Below are 13,413 nucleotides of genomic sequence, written 5' to 3'. Positions count from 1 at the left end.
CAAAAAAAAAAAAAAAAAAAATCAATTTTTTTATGAACATTAATATATTTTATACCATATTGGGCAGATTCATTCAACTCCTTAGTGGATTTTATGTGTTGGTGTGTGTGTGTTTCATGTCAATCCCATACTGCTATGATTTGAATGTGTCCCCAAATTTCATGTGTTAGAAACTTAATCCCCAAATTCATTATGTTGTTTGAGGGTAGGGCCTTTGGGAGGTAATAAAGATTAGATAAGGTCGTAGAGGAGGGCCCCCATGATGAAACTAGTGGCTTTGTAAGAAAAAGACGACTTGAGCAGACACACACCCTCCCTCTTGCCATGTGATGTCCTTCACCATGGTACTATGCTGCAAGAAAGCCCTCATCAGATGTCAGCACCCAGAACCAGGAGCTAAATACATTTATTTTCTGTATAAATCATCCCTGTTGGTATTCTGTTATAGCAACAGAAAATGGACTAAGACACACATGGAAATAGCAGCTTCTAGATCCTATGTGATTTTAGTCTCAAAACATTCTAGGGCCTCCAGGTTGAATGGGGTAAAGTGGAAAGCTGGACAACTAGACTGGATGGCATGGAAGTGAAGTAATGTCCAGAGATGACCTAGAACAGATCAGTGCCAGCTTATGTACACAAGTAGAATAACTCTGGCGGCAGCTCCTAGTTCTGTGCAGCCCACATGAGTTGAAGGAGACTCCAGTTGGGACAAAAGGGGACAAGTTTCCCTCTCCACAGAGGGGGTCTTTCAATAATTTCACTTAGTCAAGTGGGTTTGGATTCAAGATACAGGGAAAGAGATCTAAATCAGGAAACCAAGAAGAAGCCAAGTTTGGACAAGTAAAATAGGAGGTTAAAGGGAAGGCTATGATCCTAAAAGCACAGGAATAATTAATAATAAATCTGGAGCAGCAGCCAAAAAATTTCACACTAATGGGTTGGTGGAACAAAACTACTACTGTGATTTACTTGTGGCTTTATTGAGGACTGACCCAGAAACTCAAGAGAGGCTGAGTTTGTCCACTTGGGGCATGAAGAACTTCATCTGAAAACAGTTAAGCAAGACAGGAATTCAAAGGAAGCCTGATGTCATAGAACACACACTTGTGAAAAATTATATTAGGTTACATGAAGTTAATAAAAAATTTAGAGCCAAAGCTAACTAAAGAAACACTCAAAAACAAAAACCAAATCTGCTACAGAGGCAACAGAAGATCCAATTCCTCTCATGTAACAAAATATATAAGAACATTATCAAGGACAGATGGAATCTGTTGTCAATCTAAGGGCAAGTTAGCAAACTAAAATTCAAAAGCCTCATATTGTGTTGCCTAAATTGACACTTGAAAATGTCACAGATGTCACACTGGAATTAAGGAACTTTAAATGGCACGTCAAATAACCAGGAATGAAATCTGAAATGTCATGTTGAATTAGCAGTTGACAACCTCCACTTTAGGACAGGACAGGTGAAGACTAACAGATCAACAGGCTACTCAAAGAGAAGCGCTTTGTGTTGAACTGAGGTGAAAGCAAGCAAAATAAACACCTTAGAAACTCACTTACTTTCAAGAAACATGAAATAGTTATGGTCTTGTGTTTGTTTGATTTACCATCAGTGGCTTGGAATAATGTGCTGGGAAAATATCTACTCTATCCTAATATATTGTGTCTTTACATAAATATAGGTGAAAAATTAAAATTAAATATCAATATATCTTTTTCTGGAAAGCATCCTCAGTACCATAATGCTTACCCATATATTCTGGGTGAGCAGCACTATTCACCCTCATCAATTCCAATAAACAGTCTTTGGTAAAGTCAGTGTCCATCAGTAGAAATGAAACTTTATAAAGAATCTAAGGAGACAGCATAGTTCTTATAAAAATGAAATTAATGCCCTTATTAAACAATAAAGTCATGTCAATTAAATCACTGTTTGATATACTGAATTTAATGCATATTGTACTGAGTTATTGAAATAAAGCAGATAGTGTATAATATTTAGCATGTTACTCAAAATGCCATTCCTTAATATAAAGATAGACAAATTCTTTTTTTTTTTTTTAAACAGAGTCTCAGTCTATCATGCAGGCTGGAGTACAGTGGTATGATCTCAGCTCACTGCAACCTCAGCCTCCCAGGTTCAAGTGATTCTCTTCCCCCAGCCTCCGAAGTAGCTGGGATTACAGGTGCCTGCTGCTATGCTCAGCTAATTTTTGTATTTTCAGTAGAGATAGGGTTTCACCATGTTGGCCGGGCTGGTCTTGAACTCCTGACCTCAGGTGATCTGCCCACCTGAGCCTCCCAAAGTGCCGGGATTATATAGGTGTGAGCCACCACACTAGGACCAAGATGGACAAATTCTTATGCTATGTGCTAGAGGGGTAAATATCAAGCTACTAAAGAGTATCAACACACTGATTACAACGATTTCAAAAAACTGTAGGTACATATATAAAAACAGACTAAAAAGAAATATAGCAAAATGCTAGTAGTAATTATATTAGGGAATTATGATTGATTGTTCTCATCTTTTCCTGATAATTTTTCTAATGTGATTAATCTATTTCAATAATGGGAAAAAATTGAATAAAAATAACTTTCTTATGGAATTATAAACTGATTTTGAGATCATTAGACAGGCTTACAAGATATACTTTCTGGTTCTAAATATCAGTGTTCTTCTAAAATGCCTTCAGGCAATTCTTTATACAAGTTCTATTAATGAGTATTGCAGGCACATTGCCCCATTAGCTCCAGGTCCCAGAAAAAAAAAATATTTATCAAAAAAGTCAATGTATAATTAAAATTTTTATATTATTACTTCTGCTACTTTTACTCAGTTTATCCGTTACAGCGCTCTTTAATCCACAGCCTAATGTAATAACGTCTTGCCAAGGTTGATGAAAGGACGTAAAAGGAAAGCATTAGCAATATTTCCAAAAATCTGGTGCAACCTAATTCATAAGGAAAATTCATATTTTTACGATCCACTTGAGTTACCATTCTCTTACATTAGGTTAAGCAACTAGTAACAAGTATAACTCAAAACTACTGTTAATCTCACAAAGTATATGCTAGTAACTTTACGAACACTAAGAACTATACTAATTAAAAGGCTTTGTGTGGCCGGGCTCGGTGGCTCAAGCCTGTAATCCCAGCACTTTGGGAGGCCGAGACAGGCGGATCACGAGGTCAGGAGATCGAGACCATGCTGGCTAACACGGTGAAACCCCGTCTCTACTAAAAATACAAAAAACTAGCCGGGCGAGGTGGCGGGCGCCTGTAGTCCCAGCTACTTGGGAGGCTGAGGCAGGAGAATGGCGTGAACCCGGGAGGCGGAGCTTGCAGTGAACTGAGATCCGGCCACTGCACTCCAGCCTGGGAGACAGAGCGAGACTCCGTCTCAAAAAAAAAAAAAAAGGCTCTGTGGAAAAAGAAAGAATAAAAATAGTGAATTCTAATAAAATATAAAAGGATGAATTTGATAGAGTAGAGCAGTATGGCATGTGATTTACATATTGAAAGCAAAAAGAAAATGGGGAGACTAGATAGAATAAGGATCTTGGAAGTATTTATATATATACTGTTATATCACTTATAGTGGTATAAGTAAGAGATACTCAAAAAGCAAAAGAACAGATACCAGATACCAGAACAGCACGTCGCAAATTCAAGTTACAGGTTATACATCAGAGAATAATCCAATTGCTAGAGTTTGGAATATAACGAACATACCCATCATTGGTGTCCTAGTCCATTTTGTGGTACTATAACAAAATACCATAGACTGGGTTATTTAAAATGAACAGAGATGTATGTCTTACAGTTCTGGAGGCTGGGAACTCCAAGGTCAAGAGGCCTGCATCTGGCAAGGTCTTTCTTGCTGCCTCATCCTAAGGCGGAAGGCAGAAGGAAAGAGAGCATGCACAAGAGAGCAACAGGGGACTAAACTCTTTCATAACAAAGCGACTCTCAAGAAAATGAAACTACTCCCTCAATAATGACATTAATCCATTAATGAGGGCAGAGCCCTCATGAACTAATCACTTCTTCTTAGGCTTTACTTCTCAACATTGTTGCATAGGGGATTAAGTTTCCAACACATGATTTTTTGGAGGGACACATTCAAACCACAACAGTCGGTTTTACCAACTTTATCTAATAATATTACTACCTATGTTGTATAAAAGCCATTTTTTCAAGTGCTTTCACATGGTTGTCTCTTGATCCTTTCCCAAATCCACTGGGGTAGGGGAGAATCACCAAGGGAAAACCAACTTTATCAGGGGTAAGAGTCTAAACCAAAACAGTTTTCTAACCATGCAGTGCTCATTCTATTATAGCACATTGCATTCAATTACTTTAATGCTTCCAGCTTACGTGATTCCAGAACACAGTGAACACTCATTAATTATGTATTATATGAATGAATTTTGATCCAAAAAAGTAAATAAGAAGGAATACAATTGAGGCTAGATATGCCCTGTGCCTCATTAGTACCATGTGATCAATATGCCACATCATAATAAACTACAGCTTGACTCTCCAAGGTCTCTTGTTCCCATTTGCTGAAAGATAAAGACTTATTTAGAACAACTCCTAGCTGACTTAGTAGTTGTATCAAATAATGAGGATATCTATTCTGAAAAAAATGTAATTCCTTCATCATATTGAGAGATCTATGATCTTATCAGGCCTATGTGACAGACACAACTCTTCAAAGTTGAGAATAATTCAAATCTAATCTCAAAAGCTAACATCTTACTACACACTAAGATACCCAAAAAATGGGGAATAAACCTTGAGCTGTCCTTGATTTTTTTAGCCTCTGGGTGGGTCCATGATCCCCACCATTCCACAACTAAATTTGAACATTTTTCTTGGTTCTTTCCTCTTACTGAAGAAGCAGATGGATGTGCCCAAGCAGACTGACCAGGGGGTTAAATCCTGAATGACCTTTATTACAATCTGAGCACTCAGATATCTACTTGTCTCAAGTCAATAATCCAATGTCCTTCAAATGTTCTATTGTAAGAGTGCTTAAATATTCTTTGAGGTTTTGAACATTTCAAGCCATTTCCTATTGGAATTTCAGAGGGAGAGAGAGAAGAATCATATATGGCAGGTCTAAGACCCCAAATGGCAGAAATTTTTCTGCATGACACCAGTCTAGAAAAGCTTTGTGTAGATGTGGGATTTAGGATGCTTTTGGGGTGACAAACCTCCATTACAATCAAAATGTATTCCGTATTTCCTTCTGAAATGGGTCTAGTTAAGAACCACCTAATTAGTGAAGTAACACTCAAAAGGAGGTCTTTTTAAACTGCTTAGATTTCTGCCTCCATCTTCCATTCCAGATCCCCAAAAATATGCCTCACTCCACTCCACCCCCATCCCACACTCCAGCCACCTTCCCTTTAGTGAGGTTGTTATTACTGCAACATGCCATAATCCTTTAGTCTGTTGGAGTAAAGTATTAAGAACCAAAGTGGGAGGGAAGCCACACGTCCCAGGCCTAGAATTCACAAAAGAACTTCTATTTACATGGCTAAAATTATTTTCAAGTTAGACCACATACGAATTGTATTTCTGTGGTTGTTGTGAAAGCATTAATATGCTACATGCAAATGTTAAAAAGTCTATTTTTTTTATAACTCAGTTCTGGCATTTATTTATATTTTAATATACCAGAAACCTCAAAATTTAGACCTGGGTTTCTACCCCTGGGGTTCCTCTCCCTTTACTTCTGAGAGATCTTTGTTAGAATCACTGATCAAGTTCCTACTACTGAGGTGCTTCTAAAGTCAAAATAAGGGGTTGACAGTGAGCGACCTTATCTAAATGTCAAACTAAAATTAAAGGAATGCTTAAGGGATTAAAATTGTAGGTTATTTTACAATAAAAATTATTTCTTGGATGTATGTTAGCAAAATATGGAGTCCTAGAAAATCCACAGCACTAATCAAGAAGACTTGAGCTACTAGTCATGTGACCTCAATCAATTCCTTTTAACATTTCTGGGCCTCTAACATCTCAACTATCTTGAAAAAGGGGCCTCAACCAATTAGTCCCTTCAAGATCTCTTTTAACTTTAAGATCTATTTTGTCAATAATTATAAGAGTTTACTATATAATATTTTTCTTTTTTTTTTTTTTTTCAGACAAGGTTTCACTGTTACCCAGGCTGGAGTGCCGTGGTTATTGACAGGAGTGAGCATAGCACACTGCAGCCTTGAATTTCTAGCCCCAAGCAATCTTACCACCTCAGCCTCCCAAGTGGCAGCGGCTACAGGTACACACCACAATGCCAGGTTTAAAAATTTTTAATAATTTCAAAAAAAAAATAGAACAAGGTAATCTCAAAAATTATTCTGAAACCTTCATAAAGATCTTATAATAGTTGTATGGTATCATGAAAACTGTCCCTTTGGTTTGGCTGTCATTTGCTTCACATAATGCCTGGGCTACAGGAAAACTATTTTAACACTCTGAGAAGATTAAATAGTTAATCCATTGGGAAACCAATTTGAATCCACAAATCCCCTTTCCAAAGAGAAGCAGTGAAAATAACAACAACTTTGTTTTATTTTGAATAAAATTGTCCTAATGATATACAGTAAACAAATACTATTATCTGCCATGCATTTTTATTGATATGTTTTTCTTCCTAATCTGAAACTCAGATTATGTCAGGCCACATGCGATTTTGACAGAAAGCAATTATTTATAAGTCCAAGACTCATCTTTGAGCATGTCTTGGGGAAAAACACTTACAATAATGCATATTCCAAGTCAATTTATTTAAGGAGAAAGAGATGAGAATTGGAAGATTGGGCATATTACAGTATTAACTGCTAAGATAATTTCTGCTTTCATGGTTTCACCAAACTGGAATTTCTAGTGCATCATTCACTACCCCATAATTATGTATCAAAATATTAACCAATTAGCAGGTAAGATGGCAAGAGCTCAAGGGGTAGTCATAATTAGACATGAAACCTGAAGTTCCATTGAGTCCCAAATAACAAACAGGTCCACTACTTAATAAACCATATCTGAAAAACGACTATCAACTCACATTTTGTAAATGAAATTATTTCATTGACTTTCTACTTGCATTATATGCTGGCTTTTCAGTCTACTCTCTTTCATTTCCATTATTTCCTCATCCAAACACAAAGACATATAAGTAGGGCATGATATAAGTAATATCCTCCTAATGCATGGGAATTTTGTATGAAATATGTTTGGAAGTGGGGCACAATTTTTTTTTTAAATCATTGTCTGTGAGAAATGTATGAACTAAAAAATGTCATTGAGAAAAATAAAGAGAGAAACAAAAACTCAAATCTAACAATTATCTTTCATTTCTGGTATGTGCTATTGATTCTGTTGTGTGTTCATTCCCACATATTTCATGTGTTTAAAAAGCATTGTACTGCTAGATCTAAGCTCCATGAAAGCAAGGACAACATATGTCATGTTTGTTGTGGTGGGAAAGTGCCTGGCATGTAATAGGCACTTAAAGATTTGTTGCATTAAGGATGAAAGGAATAAATAACCAAACACCAAATAACCATCTATTTCCATAAAATAAATGTTTCTCGGAGGTCTTACTCATTTGCTCCCATATTTTTTTAACATTAAACTGTTTCGAATAATTTACCTCACATGTATATTTGAGTTTCAACTTAAAAGATCCTTATTACACTGAAAATAATAAGTAAAATGTTTTAAAAATATTTGGAAATATGTTTCAGAGCACAGCAATAGATATCAGAAACCTGAGTCTGAGTTCCAATTCTGTTACTTAGTGGCGAATAAACCTTGAGACACATTTTTCTCCTCTATAAAACAGAGATAATAATAGCTGCCCAGGCTATCTCATAGGATTTTAATGTAGAGCAAATAAAATATTGTTCATTCGTATTATAACCAGAATGGGACAAAGAGACCATTACAGCCTACATGTTTCTTCTTCTGTAATAAGGATACCTAAAGAAATTATATTATTAGGAAAGTCAAGCTTGAAATATTAAAATAGTTCCTTCCTGTTAATATAGAGGCATTGTTAGTGCCTGCAGTTTGACTAACAACAACTAAAATCATATTTAACAGACTGCACATGAAAAGTTCTTACAACTCTTAATATCTTTAGGTTGACAAACAAGCATTGGGAAAAAGAAAAGTATAGTGAGGTCACATTGCAAATAAGTGCTAGTGACAGACCTAAAACTGAGCTTCTGAATGCCCAAATAGCCCCTAAGCCTGCTGAGCAACACCACTCCTTAGAGTGCTTTGGTAAGGTGAAAACCCAGCAAACTGAAACACAAATTAGACCACATTACACACTAATACAAACTCACTGCCAAGGATAGGTACAGTTCTCTGATAAAGCCAGGCAAGGAAATTTTAGTTTCTACATACAGCGAATAACACAAAAACACAAAGGTGCTTTCTGTATCTCCCATTTTCACTAAACTCTTGACATATATTGCAAGCTAAAGTTATTGAAAAGGAAAAACATTTCAAAGTTATTGTGTCAGCAGAGATAGGGAAGAGAAAGAGACACATCATCTCACAATGTATTAGATTTAGAATGTGAAATGTTTAACTTTATCATTTTGAGTTAACTATTCGATTCAATTCAGTATACTTAGATAATAAGAATAGATTCTACATTGTGCTTTATTGTTCATTTTTGTTGGCGACATCTATCTAAGCCATCCATTCAACTTACCACATTTCCTAGGAAATCAGCTACCTGATTATTGAGTCTAAAATCCATAACTTCCTACACCCATGCACTCTGAGGAAAAGAAGTGTTGCTGTTGAATCACATCTTACATCTCACATATATATACACATATACTTCTGTGCGTACATGCATATCCACTCTAAAACCAGACACCCAATATTTTGGTATTGTCTTAATCTAAGGATGTGATTAGTCCATGATGGGATGTCTGTGAAAAGTTTTATTCTAAATGTATTCCTCACATTTTTAAGTTATAGTACAGTGGTATCCAATAGACACATATAATGTGAAAACTAATTTTAATTATATTTTATTTAACTCAATGTAAGCAAAGCGTTATCATTTCAACATATAGTCAATATAAAAATTGAAATATTTACATTCGTTTCTTCGGAGTGAGTCTTTGAAAGCCAATGTATATATATTACACTTACAGTTCTAGTCAATATGTACACTAAATTTTCATCAGAAAGACTTGTATCACTATTTCAATTTCAAAACTTTACTGTTGAAAAAGTAGATCCAAGTTGTTCGAAACATACTCAAAAGTTTCTAATAACTAGATGAAGGACCAATTTTTAAATTTAAATTTTAACTCATTTAAATTAAATAAAATTAAAAATTTAGTTTCTCAGTAGCATTAATCATAATTTAAGCACTTAATAGCCACATGGGGTTGGATAGCAAGGGCTATTATCCAAATCCATACCTATCTCAATGAAAGAAACACCACAGAACATCTCAACTATACTGCCAAAAGGTATTTTTGGAAACTGAGTAAAAATTGTTCTCCCTAAATGAGAAACTTTCTGTTTAACATCTTTCTCCCAAAGCTTTATATAACCCATTCACTTATCTTGAGAAACCTACAATAGAGTCATCAGCTTTAACATACTGATAAGCCTCTAACAAAACATAAGCACCTCTAGGATGCATTTCCACAATTATATTATTCCTTAAAGGAAAAAAGCAGGTCAAATGTTTTTGTTGATTTTGTATATAGACATACAATTTTGTATTGATTTATTTATTCTGCTGAGGAAAGCTGTCACAAACTGAAGGGCAGGGTAACAGGATGCTGGAAAGATTAAATAATTTGAGGAAAGATTTTAGTTAAGTTCAGGTCCTGTCTTAGCTGTATCTTTCCTGGCAATATCAAAATATGAATAACCTGTGAAAGTCATTCATTTGTAACCGAACTAACACAAAATCAAGAATAGGCAACTGACCCAAACCTAAGCGAAACTTTGCAAAGCCATGTTCTTGCCTCTCACCTCTGCAGGGTTAATGGTTAAGAACTTGGTCTATTGAGTCAAGCTATCTGGGTCGGAACTCTGGCTCTCTCATTTGCTACCGATTTAACTTTGGATGGTTTACTTAATCTTTCTGTGCGTCATCTATAAATGGCCATAATAATAACAGGACCTAAGTCACAGATTGTTATGAGGAATAAACAAGACTTTACATGAGATAAAACATCTTAACACAGCACTAATCCTGGCACACAGTTTAAGTCAAACTATTATTACTACTTTTAGCCCAGAAATCAGGATAACAGAGATGAGGATATATCTTCAATAAATAATGGTTATAAATGAACAATATAAGTCCAAACACTTTATAAATACTAAAGTGCTATATGAGCATAAGCTATTTTTATCCTATATAAAGTAAGTTTACAGGGTAGCTCTGTTCAGAGAACAATATATTTAATGAAAGAAATCCCCGATTTAGCCAGGTGCAGTGGCTAATGCCTGTAATCCCAGCAATTTGGGAGGGACGGCTTGAGCCCAGGAGTTCAAGACCATCCTGGGCAACATAGGGAGGCCCCATATCTATAAAAATGTATAAAAATTAGCCAAGCAAGGTGGCACATGCCTGGAATCCCAGCTACTCAGTAGGCTGAGATGAGAGGATTGCTTGAGCCCAAGAGGTTGAGGTTGCAGTGAGTTATGATGGCGCCACGACACTCTAGCCTGCGTGATACAGCAAAACCCTGTCTCAAAAAAACAAAGAGGAGAGGGAAAGGAAAGGAAAGGGGAAAGGAAAGGAAGAAGGAATCCTGAATTCAACAAATTGAATCTTCGCAATGTGGCTTACTAAGTTATGTTGAAGTTTTTATAAAGCCTTTCTCCAAAAATCAAACCCACAGTCATTTACCTAAAAAGTCCTAACATGCACATCAAAACAAAATACAAGTTATTTATCAGTCAACATCAGTTTAGGGTCATCCATGTCTCTACAGGCAAAGAAGCATCGGATTTAACAGAATGGTCAACAAACTGCCTTGTGATAGTCCAGAGAATTCACACATAAAAATCTCAAATTTCTAAAAACAGACAAATTGTTTTCACTAATACTGTATGCACCTTCTTCACCTTGATCAGCTCTCCTAACAAAATTGTCCCTTATTGGGTTTTTTGTCTTTTTCCTTCCCCTTTCTCCACCCCGGTGCAGTCATTAACTGGTATTAAAGGGCTAAAAGAGAGGTAGTAGCAGTGAATAGGAGAAACAGACTAATCTAACAATTGGATAAGTAGCCCTAGAATAACCAAGGCCTAATTAAAACTTCAAAAGCCTTCTAACAGGTGATTCTAACCAGTCATAAAACTGTCACCTCCCTGGGTGGAAAAAAAAAAAAAAACAACTTAAAAACTCATTTTATTCAAGTTAATTAAAGATACAAAGTATACAAAACAGCCATTACTATGCCCAACCCAAGATGTGTCACTAAAATAGTAACTATAGAAATGCTTAGAGGGGAGAATTTTTAAAATAATTTTCTGGAAAGACTACAAGACTGGGAGATTGTTAATAATTTCTAATTTCTTGGAGTGTAGATTATTTTTATAATCCTTAAAGCTTAAATAAAGGAAGAGAATTAACAGTAGACTCTCAGAGCTGTGAAAGTCACGCACTTACTCTAGAATGAATGCTTCATTAATTTTTCACACAGCGTGATGATGTTGCAATTTTCCATGAGCAACTATCAGAGCTTTCCTTCTTGATAAGTATCAAACCAGCCTAAATTACATCGAATACTCGTGCCTGTCATTGGCAGAAATATAATTTTGATGTACCTAGTATTTCCACTCACACCCTGGCCTGTGTAACGTTACGATTACATTGCATCCACCCTGCCTAACGTCAGTATGTTTCACACAGTCACCCCTTTCACCCTTCTCTGGCTAAAGAGTTTTCTTCTTTCTGTAGACCTCTTCCCGGTGGATTTTACCTTAAATTCCACTTCCATTCAAACACCCAAGAGGCCAGATCTGTCTCTTCTACCCACACGCGAGGGCATATCTAGATTCCCGTCATGCTGAAAAAGGTGTCCCATTTGCACAGACATCAGAACCCGAGTGGGCGCGCGGCGGGCCCTGTGGTCGCCGGCGCTGACAGTCAGATGCTTTGTCTCCTGCCTGGGAAGGCCGGAGCTGCATGGACACGTATGACAGACATTCTAGAACTAATAAAAAAGAACACCACAGCCCCGCGCAGAGGCAGCTCCTCCCGGACAGGCGATAGCCCAAGGCGGCCAGATCTGAGGACGGAGGAGAGTGACAAGGGCTTTTCCCCCGGAGAAGTCAAGACGCCCCCCAGGGACCGGGCGCCGAGCAGCCGCCAGCCACCTGCAAACACAGACGGCGTGAGGGCGGCGCAGTCTCCCTGCCAGCACCCGGCCGCGCGTGCCAGGCCGGCGGGGACCCACTGCCTCAGTTTCCTCAGCCGCAGACGCCGGCCGGGACGCCCCTCAGGTCGCTCCACCCCGGCAGCCGGTGCCCCGGGCCACAGCCAGGTCCTTGCCGCGCCCTCAACCCGCCGCCCGCCGCCGGCAGCCCGTCCTCACCTGACAGCCACCCGCACGGAGCTCTCATCCGGGGCGCCCAACATGCTGGCGGCGGGCGGCGACAGGGCCGTTGGGCCTCCGCACAGCAGAGCTGAGGCGCCGCCGGGGCCGCGGGACACGGGCGTAGTAGGCTGGGGCGTCTGCGGGCGGCCGGCTCACCTCCGCCGCGCTCCAGCCATGTTGGGCGACTGAATGGAAAGGTGGCGGCGGCGCTGAGGCAGCAAGAGGAGGAGGTGATTCACGGCTCGCAGGCGCCCGCCCCTTCTCCCCCGCTCACCCCCCAGGATCTGGGGCGGGGACGGAGCGCGCATGAACGGTGACCGCGCCGGTGGAGAAGCCAACAGGCCGCCGGCGCCTCGGGGCAGCCGGGTGAGTGCGCCCTGCCCCCTCCGGTGGGGACGCGGCCTCCCAGCGGCCGGGCTGGGGACTCCACGCCCGCCGGGGCTCTCCGGGCTCCTCGCCCCGCACTGCGTCAGCCGCGGCCGCGCGGCTGGGCCCCACCTCGCCCTCCCCCAGCCTGCGCCCCGCCCTGCCCTCGGCGGGACACTGCCTGGCGCTGCTGGGCAGGGAGGAGAAGGGGAAGGATGCCTGCGGCCGGCTGCCCTCGCCCGAGGGCGACCAGCCTGTGCGCCCTTCCAGGCTCTTCTGGGAGAAGGAAGCAGCCTGTGCACGCTCTGCTGCCAGGTCCCTTCTCAAATCGAAGCTTGATTCTGCGGCGCGCCGGGAGCCAGCCAGCTGCTGCTCTGGTTCGGCTTTGTGTCCCACGCATAGCCTTATTGTCCTGTCTGCAGCCTGG

General features: G+C 39.5%; 1 protein-coding gene across 12 annotated transcripts in view; it reads right to left on the bottom strand.

Moving 5' to 3' along the window:
- The window catches only part of KIF21A (kinesin family member 21A), a 164,869-nt gene extending 151,985 nt beyond the window's left edge, over positions 1-12,884 (bottom strand). For all 12 annotated transcript variants that reach the window (XM_033222442.1, XM_033222431.1, XM_033222432.1 and 9 more), the window contains exon 1: positions 12,618-12,884. In XM_033222442.1, coding sequence (XP_033078333.1) covers positions 12,618-12,661 — 44 coding nt within the window. In that variant the 5' untranslated portion in view covers positions 12,662-12,884. The remainder of the gene's footprint in view (positions 1-12,617) is intronic.
- Between the last annotated feature and the right edge of the window lie 529 nt (positions 12,885-13,413).

The sequence above is a fragment of the Trachypithecus francoisi genome, unplaced genomic scaffold (genome assembly GCF_009764315.1).
Source record: "Trachypithecus francoisi isolate TF-2019V2 unplaced genomic scaffold, Tfra_2.0 Lachesis_group11, whole genome shotgun sequence".
Lineage (NCBI taxonomy): Eukaryota > Metazoa > Chordata > Mammalia > Primates > Cercopithecidae > Trachypithecus > Trachypithecus francoisi.
The sequence above is the reverse complement of the archived record's forward strand: the minus strand, read 5'-3'. Positions and strand labels throughout refer to the sequence as shown.